Source organism: Corticium candelabrum, chromosome 1 (genome assembly GCF_963422355.1).
Source record: "Corticium candelabrum chromosome 1, ooCorCand1.1, whole genome shotgun sequence".
Taxonomy (NCBI): Eukaryota; Metazoa; Porifera; class Homoscleromorpha; order Homosclerophorida; family Plakinidae; genus Corticium; species Corticium candelabrum.
The window spans coordinates 6,726,009-6,750,907 of record NC_085085.1 but is presented as its reverse complement, the minus strand read 5'-3'; the positions used below and the strand labels follow the sequence as shown (position 1 = coordinate 6,750,907).

Below are 24,899 nucleotides of genomic sequence, written 5' to 3'. Positions count from 1 at the left end.
TTCATCTTGTAGTCGTCTTCGTGTCTCTAAGTCAGGCGTACTGTCTTCATCAGAGGCCTGCGAAGGATTCAAACAATCGGTTACATTTCCCATTAGTCAAGGCGTATCATATACCACCAATACATAGTACGCAAAACCAGCTGTCGAACCTAGCGTACGCTAAGCTCTCAGGTCGCGATGCAACAGTCTATACACTGACGGAGCGCGCTTGGCGAGTCGCTCATTATGGCAACGAAAGGGAAGCAATCGTTTGGACGTTCTCTTGGTATGATAGATGAGAGCTTACTTGATGCACGTCACCGTTGGTTCTTCAATCTACAGCTGTTCAGTATGAAGTTGCATTATTGGATAAAAGTCAAAGTGGCAAGGTTGCAACAGAAGAGAGGGCGAACATTTGTTTTCATCTTCTAGGTTATTTCGTTATGCCTAAGTGTATGTTGTATATGCCTGTCATAACTAGACGTACATGTTGAGCAGACTGTCTGTCTATCTGCAGCTGTCTGTTTGTCTTTATCACTACTTTGTATATATGTACACGTATGTTACATTGTATGTATCAGTGTGTGTGTGTGTGTGTGTGTGTGTGTGTGTGTGTGTGTGTGTGTGTGTGTGTGTGTGTGTTGTGTGTGTGTGTGTGTAAGAAAGATGAACTGCATTAGGATTGTCTACAATGCAAGCTATAACTACCGAATCTAGGGCTATTTACAAATCTAGCAATGACCATAAGGGTCCCTAAATTACAAGAAACAGTAAAAGTAGGATGTATGAGCGGTATTTGCTATCCTGTCTCTGATACTTCTGTCTGTCTATCTGTTTGTTTGATTTCTTGCATGTCTAGTCAGTCTACTGTTTGACCGAACATTATTGTTCAAATACCACACTTAGAGTAAGAGTGCACTACTGATGAATCAATACTGGATCTTTGGAGACGCCATATAGTGGCATTAACAGTGAATCTTTGGAAAACGTGGAACGTGAAAAATAGATGTTTGAAATTGAAGAGGCTTCACAATCCAGGATGAGGACAGAGAGATATCTATGGTGGTGTGTTGAAGTTCATCCTAGAGAGGTAGAGAACGCCATTGAGTCTCTTAAATTGCAGAAAAGTAATGGTCCTGATGGTGTACAACCAGAGCATCTTAGACATGGTGGATCATATCTATGTATTCATCTGAGTGTGGCACTGTTTCTTCACACTCGTTCTTACCGCACCAATTTCTTGAATCACACATTGTACCCATTGTCAAAGACAAACATGGGGACATGACAAAGTGAAGATAACTATCATGGTACACGTATTGCCATTTTGTCAGTGGTGTTCAAGGTGCTGGAATATATTCTTTTAGATAGGTGCCAAGGTGTTCTGGGATCCAGAGTCCAGCAATTTTGTTTTAAAAGATGGCATAGTTGTTCGGACTGTTCGTTTGTTTGTAACGGTTCAGTGAATTACTGTCTCTTTAATGGCCAGAAATCAGGCGATGTATTCTGCTGCATTGAGTCTGTTCAAAGCGTACGACAGTGGCATATTATAGTTGTGTCAGAAATTGTTGGATCGAGATTGCCCAACCTATTTTGTGAGACTGCTATTTTCATGGTATGCAAATCAAAGTCTTAGAATAAGATGGAGTTTCGGAACCAATTGGAAGCAGGAATGGGTTGAGACAAGGCAGTGTTTTGTCACCAATACTATTTGATGTGTACCTAGACGATCTCATAGTTTCATTGGAAAAGTCTGGAGAAGAAGCTTATCTTCACCGTCTTTTTGTAGGATGTCTGGTATATGCGGACGAAATCTTTGTTATCGCCAACTGTTTCGGGATTACAGAGCATGCTGGATAGTTGCTCTTCATTCATCCAGGACCACCAATTAAGCCTCAAGAAAAAGCTCTGCAATTGTATTTGCTAGGAAGAACAATACCTTTATTGGAGACAGTGAGTTAAAATGTCATTTGTCAATACGTCATTTGGGTGTTGAGTTACACGCATCGGGTCGAGATCTGACTATAAAGAAAAGAATTCAGAAGTATTATGGAGCTGTTAATTATATTATATCTAGATTGGGTGGATATTGCACATCAGACAAAGTGTGGTCTAAGATATTGATGTTTAGTTATTCCTCGTACTCGCATATGGAAGTCATCTATGGGACATTAGTAAAGTGTCAGTCATAAAACTGATTAATAGTTACGTATGCCACATATTGGAAAGGCATCAGACGAGTATTGGGCATGGCACAAAGTGAATCAATTAGAGAGAGAATGCCAGAATGGTTTGAGAAATGCGCAGTGATAATACGAAGACAACAGATTCTCTTTATGAAGAGAGCCGTAGACTCTGTAACAGTTTAATAGAATGTCTGGGCTGGCTGTTACCTAGAGAGAAATGCACATGGATAAGATCAGTACTAACACAAACGTTTTTGCTTGGCATTATACTTCCTTAATTAAAAGAATATTTAAAGTAACTGTTTTGTTGCTGTAGTTCTTAGTGTGTTTAGGTTAATGTTGTTTTGTTTGTTGCCCACGAGGGAACTGCGCTAAATATGTTCTAGTGTGAGAGAAAATATATTATGTCGTGCTCAACCAGATCAGTCTGGTTTGTAAAGTCTATTACAAGTACCGGAAGCAAACCCTGCTTCAGAAGTACTTAGACCATCACGGCTGTCTAGAAAGAAGACATGACTTTACGAAGGATCCGAGTTGATCCCAGAAGCACTGTTTTGTGTAAGTGCTGCAGGTTGTGATGACCTGGAATAATGTCCAGTCACCGTGCAATACCTGCGTGCACTGCGCCCAAAGCTCCCAAGACCACCTGAACCACCGGTGTTCGACAATGCCACATGCGGCTTATCTTCACTCGCAAGTCGCTGTACTTTGCCAACTTCTCAGCATGTTTCTTGCCAATGTTGCCATCAGCAGGACAGCTGATATCAATAAGAAGACAAGTGTTTGTCTTCCTATTTCTGAGACAGATGTCTGGACGATTGGCTTTGATCTTCCTGGCAGTGGGGAAGGTGGTATCCCACATCATAGTAATGTCATCCGTCTCTACAAGCCTAGCAGGATGATGCCGGTACCATCTGCTCTCCACTGGAACCCCAAAATGGCGACAAACATCCCAGTGAATGATGGAGGCCACCTGATTGTGTCGATCGGTGTAGTCCATCGGTGCCAAAGCACTACAGCCTGCCACAATGTGGTCGACTGTTTCCAGGCCTACACTGCACATGCGGCAAGTAGGACTGACATCACGATGTAGAATCTTGTGCTCATAGTACCGAGTCCAAAGAGCTTAGTCTTGAGCAGCATCAACCAGTCCCTCAGTTGCAGCAGGAAGATTCGCTGCCTGTATCCATCCGTAGGTCTCTTTCATGTCCACAGGTGGTTGCTCAGTGAGACGGCGATACTGCCCGTGCATAGGCTTCCCGCTCCAGGACTGCACACGAAGAGAACTGCAACACATACGGTAATGTTTCGCATCTGTTTCAGGCGCTTGCTCGAAGCCACCTTCAATCGAGATGGATGCATTCCTGTGTAAGTTCTGCGACTTGTCGTCCGAAGCAAGACTCCTCTGCAGCTGTGCAGTAAAGCGACAAGCCATGTGCTTGATCGAGTGTAAAGATTTTCCAGAGTCACACTCCCGTATCATCTGCATGAAAGGATCAGAACTGTCAGCAAGGTAACAGTTCAGCCTCACAATACAAGATTGATATGTCGACTCAATCTGTTGTAACCCCCTACCCCCATCACTGCAAGGAGCGTACAGTTGGTCAACGTCTGCAGCAGGATGGTGGACACCATGCATAGAGAGGAGCTTTCTGGTCCGTTGATCGAGCTGCTGCAGGTCCGTGCACCCCAATGAATGACGCGAAAACCGTAAGTGAGGACCGGTAGTGCAAACCCATTGATGGCTAGAATCTTGTTCTGACCATACAACTCAGTTCGGAGAACCACCTTCACTCTGCGGAAGTACTCACGACGGAATCTCTCCCGCATCATGCTGTGCTGAATACCGTTACTCTCATCCACTATTATTATGTGTCGTTATGCCCCTTCATAATGGGCAAGTGGGGTCTTTACCCCCATCTGGGCGCCCACCAACCCGGCAGGTGAGCCCAGCAGGGTACATGTTTCCGTGCAGTCCATACGGCGATCAATGACTAGCCAATTCGATATAGATTGCAGGCATTACAGTGACCGCAAACTCGTGGACAGCACGCCTAGTGGATATCAACGACCACCAGGAAAGCACTGAACGTCATCGTCAACGGACCGTTCGCCAGACCACAGAAACTCCCCAACGACTGAAACAAGTCATAGTCTCATGGATAAAGCTAGAGAAACATGAGAGAGAAAGACAGACAAGTTTCATAATTTACTATCGTCACTGGGGTTTGAACCCCCAAACCATGGAGTGGTAGTCATTGTCGCTAACCACTAAGCCACGACGGTGACTATTATGTGTCGTTATGCCCCTCCATAATGGGCAGGTGGGGTCTTTACCCCCATCTGGGCGCCCACCAACCCGGCAGGTGAGCCCAGTGGGGTACATGTTTCCGTGTAGTCCATACGGCGATCAATGACTAGCCAATTCGATATAGATTGCAGGCATTACGGTGACCGTGTACTCGATACAGCACGCCTAGTGGATATCAACAACCACCAGGAAAGCACTGGACGTCATCGTCAACGGACCGTTCGCCAGACCACAGAAACTCCCCAACAACTGAAACGAGTCATAGTCTCATGGATAAAGCTAGAGAAACATGAGAAAGAAAGACAGACAAGTTTCACAATTTACTGTCGTCACTGGGGTTTGAACCCCCAAACCATGGAGTGGTAGCCATTGTCGCTAACCACTAAGCCACGGCGTATTATTATTATTATTATTATTATTATTATTATTATGTGTTGTTATGCCCCTCCATAATGGGCAAGTGGGGTCTTTACCCCCATCTAGGTGCCCACCAACCCAGCAGGTGAGCCCAGCAGGGTACATGTTTTTGTGTAGTCCACACGGTGATCAATGACTAGCCAATTCAATATAGATTGCAGGCATTACGGTGACCGGGAACTCAGAACAGCATGTCTAGTGAATATCAATGACCATCAGGAAAACGCTGAACGTCATCATCAACGGACCATTTGCCAGACCACAGAAACTCCCCAATGACTGAAACATGAGAAAGAAAGACAGACAAGTTTCATAATTGCTGTCGTCGCCGGGGTTTGAACCCCCAAACCATGGAGTGGTAGACATTGTCGCTAACCACTAAGCCACTGTTATTATTATTATTTACTGTCCATTAAGATCTATAGAGCTGGCAATGGAAAAAGAAGCATCTAGTTTGTTGACTGTAGTACCTATTCAGCAACATGATTTCCACTTGCCTAAAGCTGATTTTCTGGATGCTATATGACTGAGATAACACATACCGAACAGGAGTCATGATGTATGTTCTTGGAGGCGAAGTTGTTGTTTCAATAGAAGGCACCACACAGGGAGATCCTTTAGCCATTGGCCATGTATGCCATCGGTACTTTGCCCTTGATTTCTAAAATTGATGACATATGCAAGCAAGTCTGGTATGCAGATGATGCTACAGGAGCTGGCTTTATTACAAGCGTGCGTAAATGGTGGGATAATCTTATTGAGAATGGACGACAGTTTGGGTACTTTGCAAACCCAAACAAATCCTGGTTGATTGTGGGAGAAAGTGGTTATACCACTAGTATGTTAGAGACATGTTGCTAAGTAGGTAAAGCAAGTCATAAATCTATCCGAAATTGCTACAACACAACCTGATGTTGCTTCCTCAGCATTTACGCATGGCCTAAGTGGTAAATGGAGCTATTTGCTTCACACAGTTCAAGGCATTTCCCATCTTTTAGCTCCACTTGAGACAGCTATTCCTCAACACTTTCTTCCGGCCTTGACTAGTCAAGTAGCATTCAGTAATGATATAAGGAAACTATTGTCACTGCCATGTTGACATGGTGGTCTGAACATTGGTGATCCTACACAAATAGCTGATTGGCAATTTCATGCATCAACTCAAATATCTGCTCTTGCAGCCTTGAAAGTAGCCCAAGAGCAATCTCATTCAATTACCAATGACTCTATCAGACAAACAGAGTCTTAAAAATAGGAAACAAGCAGAACAACAAAAACATTCTGGAAAATCTGCAAGAGACAGCTTCTCTGTCCACTAGGAGATCTATAGAGCTGGCAACGGAGAAAGAAGCATCTAGTTGGTTAACTGTACTACCTATTCAGCAACATGGATTTCCACTTGCATATAGCTGATTTTCGGGATGCTATATGTCTGAGATATGGATGGCCATTGAAAGAAGTCCATTGCACTGCCCTTGTGGGTCAACGTTTGGAATTGATCATGCAATGATTTGCCCTAAAGGTGGTTTTTCAACGTTAAGACAAAACAAGGTAAGGGACATCACAGCAGATTTGCTATCTGAAATCTACTCAGATGTTGCTGTAGAGCCTCATCTTCATCTCCTTTCTGGAGAAAGTCTTCAGTGGCGTACAAATTCTGATGATGAAGCACAACTAGACGTATCTGCACGTGGAGTTTGGCAAAGAGGTGAATGCGCATTGTTCGACATTAGGGTCTTCTATCATAACACGTCAAGTTATCGACATACCAACCTCCAACAAGTATACAGGAACCACGAACAAGAAAAGCGATGTGCATACGGCGAAAGAGTTACAGAGATTGAAGGAGGAAGCTTTACTCCACTAGTAGTTTCTTCAACTGGAGGGATGGGCAAAGAAGCTAATTCTGAGTGTTTGAGAGACAAGATCAAAACTACATTGTCCGCTTAAATTAGACATGGTGGACATTGTGCAGTCTTGAGCTCACTCACTAAGTCTTTTTCTTGTTGTTTTTTTACTTGACATAGTTTCTTTTAATCACAATTGTTGTAACAGTGTGTTGCCAGTGTTGTAGTAGTTTTAAAGCTATTGATATCAATAAAGTTGTTATAGTAAAATTTATTATTAGTAATTAATTGTAACAGTGACTTTCCTTTTTCTTTCTTCCCTGGCTTTTGCTTTCATTAATTAAGCTTGTAATTGGTTTAATTAAGCTATTAGGCTGTTGTGTGTTTGCCAATTTTTTTATCATGCAACTTGAAAGTGTTCAGTATATTAATTTTAGCCAACGATACTATTTCCATATGTATAGAGAGATACTTATAACCCAAACAGAAGAAATAACATTGACATTATTTCTGCAGACGAACTGATTCCTCAACTTGGAATGTACCAGAATGTCTTCAAAATGATAAGAGATGAGCTGTTTGGTATGACATTATATGCTTTGTATTGTCATAGTTGTCATCTCGTCTTAATTTGTACAGAGGCTGTCTATAGTACAGAACTAACAGCATTTCAGGCTCACACTGAATCATCAAACTCTGCTGTACAAAGGCTTCCATATTTTGTTCTGGTTCAGAGGTCGGATCAGCAAAGGTAGTTAGTATTATAGGTAATCTAGTTTTGAGAGTTTGCAATGTCAACTTTTATGGAGAAGACTGTGAATAGGAATTTGGGTGGTGACTGACGAGCATCATTACTCCATCTGATGAGACTGCCTATACAAACCTAGTAGATACTCAAAAGTAGATGAAATTTAGTTCGAACATTATGTTACTTGGTCAATCAACAGAAATTGTAAATGTTGCATTGCATGCTTGTAGTTTTTTAAGGCGTATATAAGACATGTAGAACTGGATTTCTATCTCAATAAAATAATTGCTATGTATTTATGCAACATGGTTAAGTTAAGGAAATATAATTGCTCTAATATCTTTAGCAATTACATGTAAGTTTACATTTGTTTATCTTTTCTTTGATAGGCAATTGTAGCTGTACTTATTTTTTAGATTTACTTCAAAAGTGAAGAGAAAGAGGTGTCATGGCTTGACAGAATTCTCAGTGTTATTTTTAGTGTTTCACACTTGTTGTTTTGTCACATCAGAAACTGAGTAATTTTAAAAGAAAGCTCAACAAAGTGCACAGTGCAACGTTTTGTTTTCTTATGCTAGCTAAGCACTAAAATCGGAAAATGTTAGATTTCTGAGAGATTTGAATTATGCTGAGATACAAACATTGTTGTTTTGCTTGTGCAATGAATAAATTATGCACATGTACTGTGTATGTCTATACATGTTGGGTGCAAAAATAATGTATCACTTACCGTGAAATGTACTTTTAGAAATGAGGCATGTCTTTTACTGGAAGATAAAATAAAGAAGTTAGAAAACAGGTCAGCAGAATTTTATTAGCAGTTGCTGTAGCACTGACATGTAAAATAATAATAAATTGTAAGGTTGACAATGAGAGAAGTTGAACTGCAAGATGCACAGAAGAAAATAGAGATGTTGAGTAAAGAAACGAAGAGCCATCAGAAAACTGCTGACACTATGAAGATTGAGGCAAAGAAGTTGATGGATGAAAATAAACGGTTTGTTGATTTAATAGTGAAGGGCTACATATCAATTAACAATGAATTTAAGTTGAAAATTTTGTTGTTGATTTGCTGTAGAGTGCACTTTTGTCGCTGCATGATTTTAGATGAGTTTTGCAAAACGCATCATGTGACATCATTACTGTAAGTGTTTCTATGAAAGCAATGTTCACATATGGTATGTGAACTGCTTTTCGCTTCTCCATTAAGAACAGCCATTAGGAATTAACGGATTTTAAAAATATTGTTTCATTTTATGAGTGTAAATAATTGATACGTTTCATTATATAGTACTTTATGATTATAGTTATGGAAACAGTATTGACTTATATATCGTTATTCATTGATATATGCATGCACTTTTACGCCTACAGTAGTATGACTATTTATTGAACTAACAAACGTGGACAACTGATTACTGCAGACAGTCATTTGGATCAGAATTTCTGTTTGCTTGCACAGCGAAGAATGAGCAAGCATGTATTATTACAATTTGATACATTCATTGACATAGCAAGGTAGTTATGTGACCTTTCTAATGAACTTTAGCTGTTGCTCTTAAAATATATAAGCTCTGAAGTGTTTGCATGTACACACAACTATAGAAGCTATTTGTTGTTGCACTAATGCTAACTTTTATTCCCAAACCATGTGGTTCTATGTATGCTATCTATATCAAAATACAGTCATTGCAGCTGTTTAATTTTGTCAAGGCTCTCTAAAGTGGTTGGTCAGCATCAACGAGCACAGCAAAGAATGGCCATGGACATGGAGTCAAGAATGAACCAAATGAAGGTGAATTAAATATTGTAGTTTAGTTTAATTAATTCTGTTTATATGATAATAAAGAAATTTTACTTATATGCAGAGTTCATATGGCACGTTGGCTATCGAGTTAGATATGCTGCGCAAATATAAGGCTGGGTATGATGAGCTGGAACAATGTATGTACTTGCTAAACTTTTTGTTGTCTTAAGTCTTAAATTGTCTTACTGGGATTATATTAGCATTTGCAGGTTCAAGTGCTTTAGAAAGAAACAACAGTGGAAAAGTTTCAGAACTGGTTAGACACATAGCATTATTACATTATTTGTATTTGTAGTTGCTGTTGTGCATGCAGTTCATTGTTCTGAATTCTTGTACGAGTTATGGTGTTGCTTGTGGATGCTGAGTTTGTTCTCTCTATACACCAGTCTTTAGAAGTTGTGAAAATAGTACATAAGTTTACACTAATAAAATGAATGTACATGTATAGTCTGCATTCTCAGGTGGAGTATTAGCACGACTTTTGCTTTGGGTGCATGGAATCTGGGGTTGTCTGTTCTTCCTGTTTATGTAATTAGATTGTAGGTAAACAATGATAGCAACTTTTAATTTACTTTGTGTCTGTATTTACCTGCCTTCTTACATACTTGAGAGATTTTGTAATATTGATAACAGTGTTCTTAACTCCTCCTGACATTTAACTCACTTATCCAAAAATGCACTAGTTTAAATATCAAGTTGGGAACATTGGTCACAATCTGACCGAACTACTTTGGACATATGCTCATACACATTTGTATGCAATGCATGCATGAGTGTGGGCACATGTGTGGACACACATATGATATCGAGGTGAACAGGTGGACAAGAGTAAACAGGACAAGTGAGAAAGAGGACAATGAAAGAGGAAAGGGAGAAAGGGGAAACATGGAGAAGGAGGAGGGGAGGGGCAGGAAAGAGAGAAAGGGCAGAAAAAATGTGAACACAAGTGACTATACTTTAGTCAAGTACCTGCTAGTATAAAACTGTTTTGGCAGTTAGATAAAGTACTAATGGTAAATTAATGCAGTTAGGAATTTTGTTGTTTGATTGACATGAGCATAACAGAATATACAAATTGTTTATAAACTTTTATTAAATTGATGGTCATATATTATTTTCAACTACTTTTAACTGCTATTTGTTAATTAAGGAACAGACCATACACACTCTGCAATTGGGAGTTTCTTTGAAACATCAACTGTTGGAACTGCAGAATGTCATAATAGAGGGTATGATGGACTCATGGCTAAATGTACATGTGCATGTTTTAGCTTATACATGTATATATTGCCTTGTTGTTCAGCCAGTATTACCATATTTCTTCAATTAAATGCCATGGCATTTATTTTATTTTTAGCTAGAGTTCCAAATGCAGCATTTACAAGGGCGGCATTTATTTGTTAATTAAAGACTTTTTGTCCGTGGTTTAAGAGTGTGTACGTGTACATGCTGTAGGTTTGACACCTGTTCAAGAGAACAACATTCACTATACTGATACACATTTCACACCTTGAGACGTTATGTGGTGAAACAGTATTCAGGCAGTGTAAAGAAACATTTGCCTCATGTATGCCTTTGAGGAAGCCATACAACTTTTTCTTCAAGCAAGAGATCCTGCTAGATCTATTGGAATTTGATTGAAATGCAGTGTTTGGTGGGATTCTTGAAATTCTCAGGAACCAAATGTTTTGTGTCATTTGTTACCCATTAATTTTAATGAGTGCAACGTCAGGTTATAAATAAAAAACAAACGCTACAGTGCACTTTAATCTCATCCATGCAGATCATTGCTTGATATAAGGAAGTTGCTTAGATGGGACAATTTTATTGGGAACGTGCTGCAGAGTCAAACATATCCTTTCAATATAATAAGCATGACATATATGACCAGATGGTTGTCCATGAATGTTAATATGCTTGTGGACAATTGCAAATGTGTGTTTGCCTACGTGCTTACTTGTTTGCTATTTTAAAAGTCGTTTTCAGATGTCAACATGAAAAGCAAGAACCTTGCTGTCAAACACCAAATTACCCTCCTTGAAGAGTATGTTTCAACTGCCAGGCTAAGCCAATGGTATTGCTAAGAATAATAGCATGGAGTGTCAGTGCCTGTGGTCAAGTGAATTTCAAGCAATTTTAATATGGATTTAGAATCAATAAGTATTGATAGGTATTGATTGGTGTTCAAATCTAGTATACAGCAACTGTACTATGACTACAAGTTTTAGTTATGGCTAGCTTGTATTGTAGCAATTAATGCAGTCGTTTGTGTATTAGAAGTTTTTAATTCTATCTGCATTTATTGATCAGAGTATGACCTGCAATTAGAAGATCATCGGCTTCCATTGTTGCATTTGGATACAATCTCTCAGTTTAGCAAGGACACAATTGAATTGGTGGTTGATTAATTTGTTTTGTGTTAGTATTTATTATTAGCCAATCCTTTGTTTTAGCTGTCTTCTGCTGGACAGCAGTTTGTCAGTAGGATTGGTGAGATAACAGCTGAAATGACTCAATTAAGTAAGTGTGTTGATCAAACACAAGATCGTGTGACCAAACAGAAGCAACCACGGCAAAAGAGAATCTCTAGTACTCGGACCCTCTCACAATCTTGCTCTGATGATTTGTCAAGTAGGAATGAGTTGGCAAAGATGCATCCTGTTATGGTATGTGATTTGCTTGCTTTATGAAGAGTATGCCATGATATGTATAGAACTGTGACATTATTGCTTTGTCATTATTAGTAGGTAATAAGATGAAATGAGCTTATGGAAAGATGTAGTGGACAGACAGACAGACAGACAGACAGACAGACAGACAGACAATCATATCAGCATCACAACCAGCAAGTTCTATTTCTCACATTCTCCACTCAATCCTGCTAGAATCTCAATCTTTGTTAGACATGTTGTCGTCACCAAGAAAGCTTCAGCATAAGCTAACAACGTAAAGAAGCAAGGCAGAAGCAGCTAAATGGCTGGAAAATGCTACCACCCTTAGAGATGAGGCAAAATTTTGATCTGTGCAAGGTAAAGGCACGGGTTCTTGGTTATCTGCAATACCAGCAACAATAGAGTCCACACTCAGTTCATGCAAATTTTGCTTGGCGGCTCTCATGAGGCTTGGTCTTCCTTTACCATACAGTGACGACATTCAGATTTGTAACTGTGGTAGATCCATAACCGACACTAGTTGTTATCATCAGATCACTTGCAAGACAGGGGAGGACCAGTTTGGACACATAATTGCATCATGTCTGTGTGGTCTGACTGTCTAAGTCATCTCAAAATCCACCATCGCAAAGAACCAAAGGACAGATACTCCACCTCTGACAGTCGTCCTGACATTTCAGTTTTTGACACAGGGGCTGGCTCTAATGTAGAGCTTGATGTTGCAATGGCTCACTCCTGGAGTTCTGACATATTTTCAACTTCTGCCACCACTGATGGAGCTGCAGCTTGTAGATGCGAGGAACGGAAGAAGTCTCGTTATGCCAAAGAAACATACCCTGGAGGTATGTCAGTTCAAGTAGTTCCATTGGTTATGGAGCACTTCGGTCAATGGGGAAAGCAGGCTGAAGCCTACCTTGATCAACTGTCAATGAGATCCAGGGATGAATGTGGAAAACCGGACAGGGCAGAATTTAAAGACTACTGGAGAAAGAGAATGGCCATCCAGCTTCAGAAAAACAATGCAAGAGTGTTCCTGCAGAAGACATCCAGCTTGTACAGGCATTCCCAGGCAACATCTCTGACATATAAGCTAGTTTTTGTTGAACAGGGACATCTATGTCCCTTTACTTTACTTAATTTGCACTTTGTTAGCAGTAGGACAATGTGAACTGTACTTGGCCTTTGCTTGCTATTGTATCTAACTTCATTTATGAAAATATACTACCATTGACAGACAGACAGACATACATACATACATACATACATACATACAGACAGACAGACAGACAGACAGACAGACAGACAGACAGACAGAACTGTGGTGCAACATTAGATGAAAGTGGATGCCATCTCCTCACCTGCAAGACAGGATGAGGGTCTGTCTGGTCACATGAGTCTATTGCAGGTGTTTGGTCTGATTACCTAAGGAGCCTTAGCATTCACCACTGCCGTGAACTTTGGAACATATGTTGATTCCGAATGCAAGTCTGACATTGTTATGTTTGATGTCAACCTAGGATCTAACATTGACTTTGACATCTCTTTGGCATCTTTGACTTTGACATCTCATGGAGCTGGAAATTTATCCTAGTGCTGCTGAAAAGATTGGAGCTGTGGCTTCTCTAAGGGATGCCAGAAAGAAGGCTAAATATGACTGGCCCAAGCTGCCTGGAGGCTCAACATCCAACGTTATCCCATTAGTTCTCGAGCACTTCAGTACATGGGGAGAGCAAGGAAGAAAGTTCTTGAAAAATCTATCCAACCAGTGATCAGACGAAACTTTAAGACCGAATGCTCCAGAATTTTTGGACTATTGGAGAAAATGCTTTTCCATCCAGCTACAAAGGTGCAATGCACAAGTGATTTTAAAGAAACTGTCCGGACTATGCGGTGGACCTGAGAAGCTCATGACTTTCAACACTCAGGTCTTCCCACATTAACTTTCTTGCATTAGTGATTTATAGACATTTCCATTTTAGTTGTAGCCTTTTTAATTTTATTGCAGAAACGTGTATTAGTTTGATCTAAGAAATATGTGATTATGACAGACAGACAGAGAGCTCTGTTGTGTTAGTGCTAGGTTGCTTATATGATGTAAATGTTTGATTTAAATGGAAAATATATGTATTGACAGACAGACAGACATGCAGACAGTCATGTTTGAAATATGCTACCATCGACAGACAGACGGACAGTCATATGTTTGAAATATACTACCATCGACAGACAGACGGACAGGGAGGCAGACAGAGAGACAGATACTTTATTCTCATATAGACTCTATAGCTACTTGTACATATATGCTAGGAATTTGTGAAAGCAAACCAGTCCTTGCAAACAACAAAGTCATAGAACTAATGGACTTGGCCAAACAGCCAGACAGGTAGGCAGGAGGATGTCAGACCCATTGCAGTTGGAGAAGTTCTGAGGCTGATCACTGCTAAGACCATCTGTTCTCAGGCGAAAACGATCAATTTTCAGATTGTTTCTCATCTATTCAAAATAGAGTAGCTACAGAAGGATGCATAGATAGTATTTTTATAATGTACGACGTACGTCTAGTTGTTGCTTGAGGAGAACAGGGATTGAAGGGTGCCAAAGATGTCTTCAATTCTGTCCACATGCAGAGCCCAGATCTTGAGGACAGCTGTTGTCATCATTTCTAGGTATTACCATGTGATTGAAATGTACTCTGGACGGAGTCCATTTCAAGGCATTTAATGAATTTACAGTCTACATTTAATTTCATTATGTTGTTGTCCTGACATGTCTTGATGATGTCTTTTCTTGGTTTATCATTAGGTATGGTACGTGTATTTGCATTTACGTTCTTAAATGGACAATTTGGGAAGGATTACATTAGATTTGAGATCTGATGTGTTAGATGTATATTGTTCATTTCCATCAACAGTTGCAGATGCATGTTATTTGTTACATCCATTGAATAGTGTTCTTATTGGAAATCAGGAATAGTATGTCTCTAATGTTTGTCTAAAAGATGCCAAGTTTGACAACAATTTTTTACCAGCAGGTGCCTGATTTGAATTTTTGCTACACTTTTATAAGACACTGCCATATATACTCTCTCAAACATTGGGCTGAAGGAGTTTGTCCAGCTAGCTTGCAAGTTGCTGCTATTCTCTGTGGCCAAGTTACTAAAAATGCTTTACAGCACTGCATGATTGGAAATCCAGAGGTGACACCTAAACAATGGGAGCATGCAAACTTTGTGGTGGTTTTGGAATGGCATCATGGAAGGTATCTCTTGTTTTGCGTTATTATTCAGTTGGGGTCATTTACTGAAGACCGTACCTATAAATGCTTCTTATTTTGAAAATCCATGTCAACACTTTAGTGTAATTAGGATTCCGAAGGGATGCATTGAATATCAGTTGCAGCAATCACTTGATGAAGACATGGCATCTAACACGAAGAAACTTGAACACAGACTGAAAAATGCCAGCTGCAACGTGCAATAAATAGTCTGAATTGATAGGTCTTCTTAAAACTGTGGTCCATGCTTGTTGTTTGCAATGTAAAGGAGCATGGCCCAGTGACATAACATTTTTGAAGAAGGTTTGGACCATCACCTTCTAAGGTTACTTTGGCTGCTTTCTAATGAGATTGGCCTAAGTACCTGTATGTTATCCTAGCTGGGTACTGGGTGGGTCAAGGGCAGATGGATTCCATTTTTTTGAAATGTAAAGACTGGAGGTGGTCCAGTGTGGACCCATGATTCAATTAATGATGGCTCACCGTGTGGTCTGAATGCTTGACTTCACCTCATATATCTCACAAAGGTGAGTCTAGAGATAGATACACGAGTTCAACAAGCAACCAGATATCCTCATTCTTGATTCTCAGACAATTGCAAGATCAAGTATGGAGTTGGATGTGGCACTATAGCCATTCCTGGGTTTCAGCTACCTTACCTTGTGCAGCTACAACTGCTGGGAGTGCAGCTCAGAGGAGAGAAAAAATTAATTAAGTGAACAAAAATACAAAGAAGAAAGACTACCTGGTGGATACTCTTCAACTGTAGTGCCTCTAGTGTTTGAACATTTCGGCCGCTGGAGTGAAAGAGCCATGGACTACCTGAAGGTCTAATGGACGGACCATCTTTGCGTAGTTTAAGGCTTAATGGAGAAGGTTTTTTTGTAAAGTTACAATGTTGTAATACAAGTTTGATCACCAGGAAACTAGCTATGATTTTATCAGAAGCTAAATTTAGAAATGTTGATTTGTAAATTTGTTGTAAAGTATTTTTTTGTAATCTTGTAAGTCCGTAGTGAGTGATTATGTAGGGGCTTTAGGTTTGCTTATTAGTAACAGGACCAGACTTAGTTGCTGATGGAAATTTTTATTGTACTAGCTTGTACACTGTAGTTGAAATGTACGTATTGACATGACAGATAGACAGACAGATAGACAGACAGACAGCAGATACCCACACAAAATTTTAAAGCAAAAAATAGAAAAGAAATTTGTTGTTGTGATTTTGCTCATAGAACTTTTTGAAGATAGACAAATTTGATCACAAGGACAGACCAACAATCATGTTAAAGCATATATGCCCAAACGATCTGGGCAAGCAGACAGCAGACAGGCAGTAATAGGCAGCTAAGGACAGGAAATTTGTATTGCTTCATGCATAAAGAGACATGTGAAATATTGCACAGTTCCTTTTTCAGTGCAAGCTTCATGAATAGCTTAAGTTGATTAATTAACATTGTATCACTACACTCATACCAGCTACTAGGATATAAAATCTATACTGTATGTTTAGGCAGAACCATCTTTCTCATGTGTGTGGAACTATTGGAAACAAGTCAGCAAGCTGGAGAGGGCAGTTCCACGTGATCTACAACGAGTGAGGTTTTGATGTAATTTTGTTAATCTTCTGTTAATTAAATCAGTTTCTATACATATGTCATCAGGAACGTGTTCTCTCAATGGTAAATCAGTTTTATGCAACAATGTTGTGGGATGATGAATCAAATACAGAGGATGCTATGTCAATACTGGTAAGTTGATATTGAATACACAGTCGGTGATCCAGGGAAGCACAAAGACAGACAGATAGGTAGACAGGCAAACAGGCAGACAGACAGGCTGACAGCCAGACAGACGACAGACAGACAGACACACAACAGGGTCAGTTGAGTAATGTCAGCTGCAGATTGATGTTGCCTGCATTATAGTGTTTTGCTGAGTAGACTTTTTGCATATCATTGAACAATGAGCCACTTACGTATGACACTGTGTAAATAGATCCTGTAAGTTTCAGTGACATTGAACTAATGGTTGTCTTACTGCAGGATTCATTACATGAATTTCTTGTAAATCGTTACTTGATTCCTGATGTTGCTCAATTGGTATATCATGATTTGATATGCGGAGTCATCAAACATTTGCCATCAAGTCTTGTATGTTCGCTTTGGTTTACTAAGCTATCAACTTGTATTAACTTTGAATTTATTGCATGTTGCAGTCTATTCACTTATTTGGTGATATATTAAATGGTCGCCTGGATGCTGCTTCATTCCGCTACGTGCTCCTGCTATGTGATTTTATCAGGCTGGTAGAATGGGAATCAGCACAAGACTTCAAGCCATTTGCTACAGCAATTTATCCTTTCTTATCAGTTTGTCAATACAGTTTGTGGATGAATGGGTTGAATTATCAAGTATGATATTTATGATGTGCAGGAGGATGATGTTGAGCAGATGACAATGTCATTTGTGGCCTTCTCAGAGAATCGTGTTTCAAACCATCTCATTGCAAATTACATTATCTATCTCCTTCTCAAACATAGAGAACCAAGAATTGTAGAAGTAAGAAAATTGTCACTGTTTAGTTTAGACAATCTGATAGTTGGGGATCATTTGTACAGTGTGAAGCACGGCTGTTACAGCATCCTGGTCATCGTTCTGGTCTCTTAAACGAGATTGAGTTCACTGAGGCTTTGGAAACTCTTCTTCCATTGACTTCTGATCAACTTCGTAGGAGACTTTATCTTCAGTCTCAAGCTGACATGCCAAAAGGGCTTGATGCAGTTCCTATCTCTAGATTAGCACGTATCCTACATCTAACTTCTCACTGCTTATTATGTTAGATTCCTGAGTTGAGCTCAGTGTGTGCGCGCGCGCGCGCGTGTGTGTGTGTGTGTGCATGCGTGTGTTAATGCTCTCACATTGGAATTGTGCACGTGACAAGCATCATGCACATGAATACCGTATATTATTCTTTCCCTTACCTTTGCTATACAAGAAACCTTTGCTTATCTTGGTCTTCTTCAGCTTTCTGGTATAATCCGAGGATCATTAGTTTGCAATGTCTTGGAAGGTCGTTCTCAAAATCTCCTCTCGGCAACATCGTCATCAGGTCAACAGTGTGTTTGTGTGTGTGTGTGTGTGTGTGTGTGTGTGTGTGTGTGTGTGTGTGTGTGCACGCGCTCATCTTTCAGCTCCCCTATATATGGGGCGGCGTGGCCAGACACTGGCAGCTGTAGGCAAGTCAAGTGTGTGTGTGTGTGTGTGTGTGTGTGTGTGTGTGTGTGTGTGTGTGTGTGTGTGTGTGTGTGTGTATGTGTGAATGTGTACATGCATGCATACATATGTATGATGTGCCTGCAGAAATGGCTTATAGATCTTTGTGCAGCCATCAGTCGTTCAGATTCCGGACTACCACATAGCAGACAGCCTTTTGTATCTTTGACTACTCTGACAACGGCCTCCAAGTCTTTGAAAACGTCTGTGAAGCAATTAGACCAGCACTAGCTCTCACAGTAATAATTTTTATTTTTTCAGGGCACAGTTATAAACCTAATAGATATTACTACACACCTAGATGTAAGTGGAAATTGTTTAATTACTAGTATCTAGTACCGATCTCAGTTCTCAGCTGTAAAGGCATTGCTTCTTAATTCTGTAGTATATTGGCATGGGAGACACTTGCTTCCAATGAGTCAACCACACAGAGCCCAACATCTGGTCGTGGTGCATCACCTCATCATTGCACAGGACTTCCAGCTAAGAAGTGACAGAATGTCGTATTAATTTTAAACATATTCTAGATGCATGATTTAGAGTCAGTGACGTAATTAATAAAGAAAAAAGTACGTTGCACATGGAGCTCCAGCACTGTCAAAGGCCACCTAGTACAGTCAGATCCCCTTTTCCAGTCATGTTTGTCTCACTGCTTTCTGTTGGACTACCGCCATTGTCGGATTATTGGTAACAGTGACCCATGTAAACTGGTTTCATGTGTACCTTGGTCAGAAAGTGAGGGTATTGGATTAGCAGGTGTTGAAATAATGATCGAGGTCTGACTGTAATGGGCAATGAATTGGCTCAACACATTGATGTAAATATAGTGATGGTGCAACTGTTTGTGCTATCATCTGTCTGTTTTTTAGCCAACTGCCAATGTCCTTGATAGTCTGTCTGCTCACCTACCTGTGCTGTGTGTCTGTCAACTAAATTGACCAGGCTATGAACTGGAGGACATTTCATTGAATTCCACTAGCTGAACCAGTGGAGCCTGTAGAGGCTTTCTAGAATTCATTTCCCTCCACTGACTGATGTTGTAGCTCCACCAGCTCCTGCTCCGTGACGAGCCTTTTGCTGGTCGAGGTCGATTGGAGGCAGACATGGCACATACTCACTGTGATGGGGTGATGGTGAATACTACCGCACAGGGTAATGCATTGTGCATGCTTGCTTCTACCATGATGTTTAGTTTATTTGCTTCACCAAGATTACTTCTGCTCAATCAGAGTACCTCTACCAGCTTCACTGTTTGAGCTGGTTGATGTCAAAGAAATGCACTGATGATTGGTGTCTGCCTCCGACCATCATCTGTCAGTCTACTAAATTGCCTTGATTGGTATCAAAGGTAAAGAAGTAGTGAAATCATAATCGGAAGTAGGTGTTCATTTGTTTATCAGGGCGACCCATGTGTAAGCTAGTTTTTTCTTATTCGCCTTACAGTTAGTTTTTACAACATTTCAAGATCTTCATCTTGATACCACTGTGCTGGTGTATTTAGATCATTTGCAACGTAGTTTTGCACCAATCCTCAGTTTGTTCTCTTCATAGTCCGTCATATTAAGTCAAATCATTTATTCGGGAATGTGTCCATGCAGACCTGCTATTATTTCCAACTTTCTAAACAAGAGCAACATTGACTAGAATGATTGGTTTAGAACACTTGGACAGACTATGATTGATTAAACTGTTCTGACTTAATTCAACCAATCAATTCAAATATTTTGTTAACTTGACATCAATCCAGGAAATGGGGTTGCTCATTTTGGGAGCATACAGACACATTCTTGAAACAAGTTTCCACAGGGAATTCCATTTAGAAGACAAAGTGATCAGGTGATGCAGAGATAGAAGACTATGAGTATAGAAAAATGTTCAGAGGATCAGATCTTTGCAGGAATAAGGGAACAGCATGACTTCATACAAGGTCCACTCTAGACGTGCACCCATTGAAGCACAACAAAAAGTGTCCTTGTTTAGCTTCATGTTAAGAATGGGTGTTTTTTAGTCAGCTTCTGCACTCCTAATTACACAGCAACTCTTGACCAAGAGGGTGAAATAAAAATTAGGAGTCATGCATGGGCACACACTACCATGTGTAGATATAGCAGAAGGTTTGTGATGTTCTCATTCATCACCAGATGAAAGTCAGAAACAGCCATGTTGGTAATGAACCCATTCCCAACATCAGTGGTTGTTATCACCAAGGAATAAGATTGTCATATATAGAGATCATACATATTTATAGGACTAAAGAGATCAGTAAACAAACCTTTCATCTTTCGTTTCACCTTTCCTGCCTTGTAAACAAGAATCTTAGTGTTTCAATGTTGTGTAAAGCCAGACAAAGACTGTGTTTTCCAATTATTCAGAAATAAAAGATCAATAGTTTGTATTTAGTAGCAACCAGGTAACTACTCTATAGATATGAACAGAAATATAGCATCCATTTCTCTGTCTTCAGAAAATTCCTAGCGTTGGTATCTTGCAATGGATTGGATTCATTTCCAAATGTTTGCCCATAGCATCAACTGATCTTGTAGAACTGAATAAGGTGAAGCCAAAGGTACGAGATTCTCACCACCAGGTGATATAACCATGCATTACATGTAAGGGTACATGCATTGACACACGCTGCTAGTATGTTGGTTCTCTTCAGTTATGGTCTTAGAATATGATGTTACTCTAACCCCTCCATCACAGAGGTGGTTTCATTACTAAATATAAGTCAGTTCCTTTGCAGCATGAAAATGAGAGGCAGTAAAATCAAACATTATTATATTTGAAAGATGTTACCAAAAGGGTTATTCTTATACTTATTATCCTTCTTGGGTTAGGCAGTTTGGATGGTGGACCTAAAGCTGATTTTTATGACTAAATGGCAAATGAAAGCAAGAAAGACAATAAGAGGAGTTCAGAACGTAGTGGTACAGAAGGTTTCTTGTGATCCATCAAAAGGTGCAGTCGACTTTGTATTTATTGAAGCTATTTGGGCTCTGCTTATAGAACAAATGATCAAATTTAGAAACAATCAGGGTTCTGCTCATGACTAATCCTAGTTTGAGTTCTGATTTGGATATTTATTTTGCAGGAAGTATATTGTATTTTAGATTGATGACAACTAAATAAACCTGACTGTCTGTTCTGTCTGTCTGTCGGTCTACTGTTCATGTGTCTGTCTCTACTAGACTGTGTACCTGACAGCCCAGTCAATTTTCCTGTTTGCCTGAAAGTCGAAGTCCGCATGCACGCGCAGCCGGCCTAGCTTACATCGTAGAGTGGAGGTAGCTGGAGTTTTTTAGTCACAAGCTGTCGTAGATGAGCGATAGTAGTTTGAGCTGAGCAACGAAGGTATCTTCGATCCAGTGGCTATATTGACAACATGAAATAGAAAAAGCAATTCACCTATTTGGAATACAGTAATCTCATAAATAATTTATTCAATTTGGAGTCATACCTTCACATAGCTGCATTTCAGAGATGAGCTACAGTACAACGGCAACAAAGACAATTAACAAAATACGGGTTTATGCAAACTGATTGAACAGGGAAGGGAGAGCCTTCTGCTTCCGTGTCATGAACTATTCTGGCAATATGGCAGAGGCATCAGAAGCAAATGTAGAGTGATCCAGCCTAGTGCCTGCTAAGTAGGCATGGTCATATGAAAACTTGCCGAATAGTCTTAGTTGTTCCTCACTAACACCTACTGAACTGGACACCTCTCTAGCAACCTGATAATCTCAAATATTTGTATACACAGCACGATAATGGAAGACTGGCAAAAGTCCATGTTTGAAAATTGGTACAGCCATGGCCGTGTGGGCTGATGCCCTTCCAACTCTCCTGTACGGTAAAGTTGCAAGTGTGTGTGTGTGTGTGTGTGTGTGTGTGTGTGTGTGTGTGTGTGCATGCTTGTGAAACTATGTTGGAATGAAACTTAAACTAGCAACATTAGTGACACACTTGTGCTGCTCAACTTGTAATGTCACTTGCTCTTCGTCTCGATTGAAATGACGTTCTGTCACAGTTCCAGATGCAGAGTGACAGTTGCTGCTTTCCAACTCATAATCTAGACCAAACAGTAGATGAAATAATTACAGTCGCATTGAGTCACTGACTGACCTGGAATTGGAAGGCCCTGAGACTCATAGAATGCTTTCTTTTCACTGGCTTCCTCTGCACATGTAATATGAGTATGTGCATTCAGGCTTCTAGATTTTAACTTGCTTACTTTTCTTGAGGTTGGGAACTAGCTTGTAGACAATATCCTGCATTGCTCTATCAGGTCTACATAATGTGAATTTTAGTAGCCTGGCAATCCCATGGCCAGCCATATAATTAATTAATTAACTACATCAACGGCAGCATACTGTTATGTCTGCAACATGTAAAACTTACACAAACGTATTGTAAAAGGTTAACAATATGCTAAAGACATTTTATAACTGGAAACTGTGATTCAACCAGTTTGAACTCAGTTACTGACATACACAGACTAGACTCTCACCTTAGATTGAATAGTGGTTGTGTTTCATGTGTTTTCAACCAACAAATTGGACAAACTTTGCTCTTCTGAAAATGTCTGACAATACAACTGCGACAAACTAAATGCACAAGAAGAGTAGCAGAAATGATGCAGTAAGACTGTCTAGATAGACATGCAGCTAACACCTCAGCTGCTGCATTCTGCAGTAGTACATGTACTACTCTAACTTACTCAGTAGCAATCAAATTTGAACGTTGACATATCATACCAGTAGAGACATGCAGACAGATGGGTAACATAAATTATGGACAAATTGAACCATTTTTGTACTACAGGTGCCCTATCTCAACTGAATGCCAAGAGTCATTTTGCAAGTAAAATTAGATTGTATAGTATTGAAACTGAAAAGTGCTATGGTGCTATATACCCTTGGCTGCTAGCTTACTAACGTAGTAGGTGTACAAGGATGCAAATGCATCATGAGATACAAGGTCACTTGGACATCACTAGACACTACAAGCCAAGACAGCTGTGTTGCGTTGTTGACATAACAACACTAATCATCTGTTTATCATTCAACTCTTAGATAATTGGCCGCATCGCTCTTGTGACAAGGAGCGCATGGGTAGTGTGTCGAGTCGTCCAGTCCATGGTCTACGCCAGCATTACTGTACCCTAGCACTTCCGCGCTTCGGGTAATAACATTGTTGTCTCCACCACAGTGATTAAGACATCTGGTCAACGGGGCTATAAATAAGATAAAATAAATATAAATGTAATAACAAAATTCGAGTACAATGCACTCTCGGTTCTCGGTACAAACAAACAGTTTAGTAGATCTCACAAACAGCCGCTCACTCTTTTTTCTATCTTGGAACGATCTCTATAACAAAGCTGAACTGCTGCCTCCTGGAGACAGTTCTAAATAAAAATGACTCAATAACTAGCTATACACAGTATAGTGACTGTGGTTTCTAAAGACCTGTTGTAATTAGAAAGACGCCTCTTCCTGTCCACGTATCATGATTTTAATTTAGATATCAACATGTCAATTTTGCTGACAGTAATTGCAGGAGGTTCTTTGTAGCACTTTGTATTAGCATACTGTTTGCTCACACAAGTGAGAATAAAATGAGCACCCATTCTTATTTTCTAGGTTATAAATGCCACTAAAATGTGCCTCTTTCATTAAATTTTGTGATACTTTATTAATTTGTTTCACAATTTATCTTCTTAGCTAAGACTATGTGGATATTAAATAATGGCTATAGCTTGACTATGATAAACCATGCATGGCCAGAGCTTAAACCCAAAAGTGATTGTGTTTAGTTTCATCTGTGAATGCTTCTGAGCTCAAAAATTTATAGAATACATCATATAAAACCTTACAGTACAAACATTAATTCGCAAGTGGGTGAAAACCAAAATAGAGTGAGAAAACTTTACAAAACAGAAAAGCTTAATTAAAACAAATTTTATAAACACGTGACTTAAATCACACTGACTCATGGTTCCTAGAGATCTCTGACAGACAGCAAGAGACAGACAAACAAACAAACAGATTTGTTTATTGTATACGTACATCTACAAACAAAGCGAGCACTGCGTTTCGGGCAAACGGACAGAGCCAAATGAGAGCAATCAATGCGGTTCCACAATACCACCTACATGTGTGCAAGCATTCGGTGATTGTAGCTGCATCAATGAGATATCCAGAACAGAGAGGACACATAAGATAAGAGTTGATCTCGCGAATTTTCACAGCCTAACCAAAAGACGCTGAAAACCATCAGTCTCGTAAATTTATAAAGCTATACCTTCATTCCTCGTCAAAGCTGGTTCGTCATCTCAAGCGCGCTAGAAGCCTTTCACCCCCGCGATAGGCCTAACGTGCGCGG

The 24,899-nt window shown here is 39.8% G+C and overlaps 2 protein-coding genes across 5 annotated transcripts; one reads left to right on the top strand and one right to left on the bottom strand.

The window, feature by feature from the left end:
• The first annotated feature begins 168 nt into the window (after positions 1 to 168).
• LOC134181150 (uncharacterized) lies at positions 169 to 19,088 on the top strand. Of its 3 annotated transcripts, none has more exons than XR_009970092.1 (22): positions 169 to 265; positions 322 to 411; positions 7,257 to 7,322; positions 7,380 to 7,491; positions 8,237 to 8,287; positions 8,351 to 8,485; positions 9,202 to 9,283; positions 9,357 to 9,432; positions 9,496 to 9,551; positions 10,446 to 10,524; positions 11,606 to 11,691; positions 11,749 to 11,961; positions 16,754 to 16,837; positions 16,905 to 16,991; positions 17,286 to 17,393; positions 17,459 to 17,611; positions 17,676 to 17,801; positions 17,861 to 18,044; positions 18,238 to 18,351; positions 18,603 to 18,718; positions 18,777 to 18,818; positions 18,901 to 19,088. XR_009970092.1 is itself a non-coding variant. In XM_062648368.1 (22 exons), the coding sequence occupies exons 1-21, from the start codon at positions 226 to 228 to the stop codon at positions 18,787 to 18,789; spliced, it is 2,046 nt and encodes a 681-aa protein (XP_062504352.1). In that variant the 5' UTR covers positions 169 to 225; the 3' UTR covers positions 18,790 to 18,818; positions 18,901 to 19,088. The 3 variants fall into 3 exon arrangements, 1 of the variants encoding a protein (XP_062504352.1); XM_062648368.1 differs by having other exon boundaries at positions 18,628 to 18,718; XR_009970093.1 differs by lacking the exon at positions 18,901 to 19,088 and having other exon boundaries at positions 18,777 to 18,872.
• Positions 18,744 to 24,891, bottom strand: LOC134181161 (polycomb group RING finger protein 1-like). 2 transcript variants are annotated; one of them, XM_062648384.1, is made up of 9 exons: positions 24,819 to 24,891; positions 24,670 to 24,766; positions 23,023 to 23,119; positions 22,747 to 22,802; positions 22,638 to 22,691; positions 22,479 to 22,584; positions 21,973 to 22,000; positions 21,786 to 21,884; positions 18,744 to 18,998 (listed from the first exon to the last, which is right to left on the bottom strand). In XM_062648384.1, the coding sequence occupies exons 1-9, from the start codon at positions 24,822 to 24,824 to the stop codon at positions 18,867 to 18,869; spliced, it is 675 nt and encodes a 224-aa protein (XP_062504368.1). In that variant the 5' UTR covers positions 24,825 to 24,891; the 3' UTR covers positions 18,744 to 18,866. The 2 variants fall into 2 exon arrangements, 1 of the variants encoding a protein (XP_062504368.1); XR_009970099.1 differs by having other exon boundaries at positions 18,870 to 18,998; positions 21,713 to 21,884.
• Between the last annotated feature and the right edge of the window lie 8 nt (positions 24,892 to 24,899).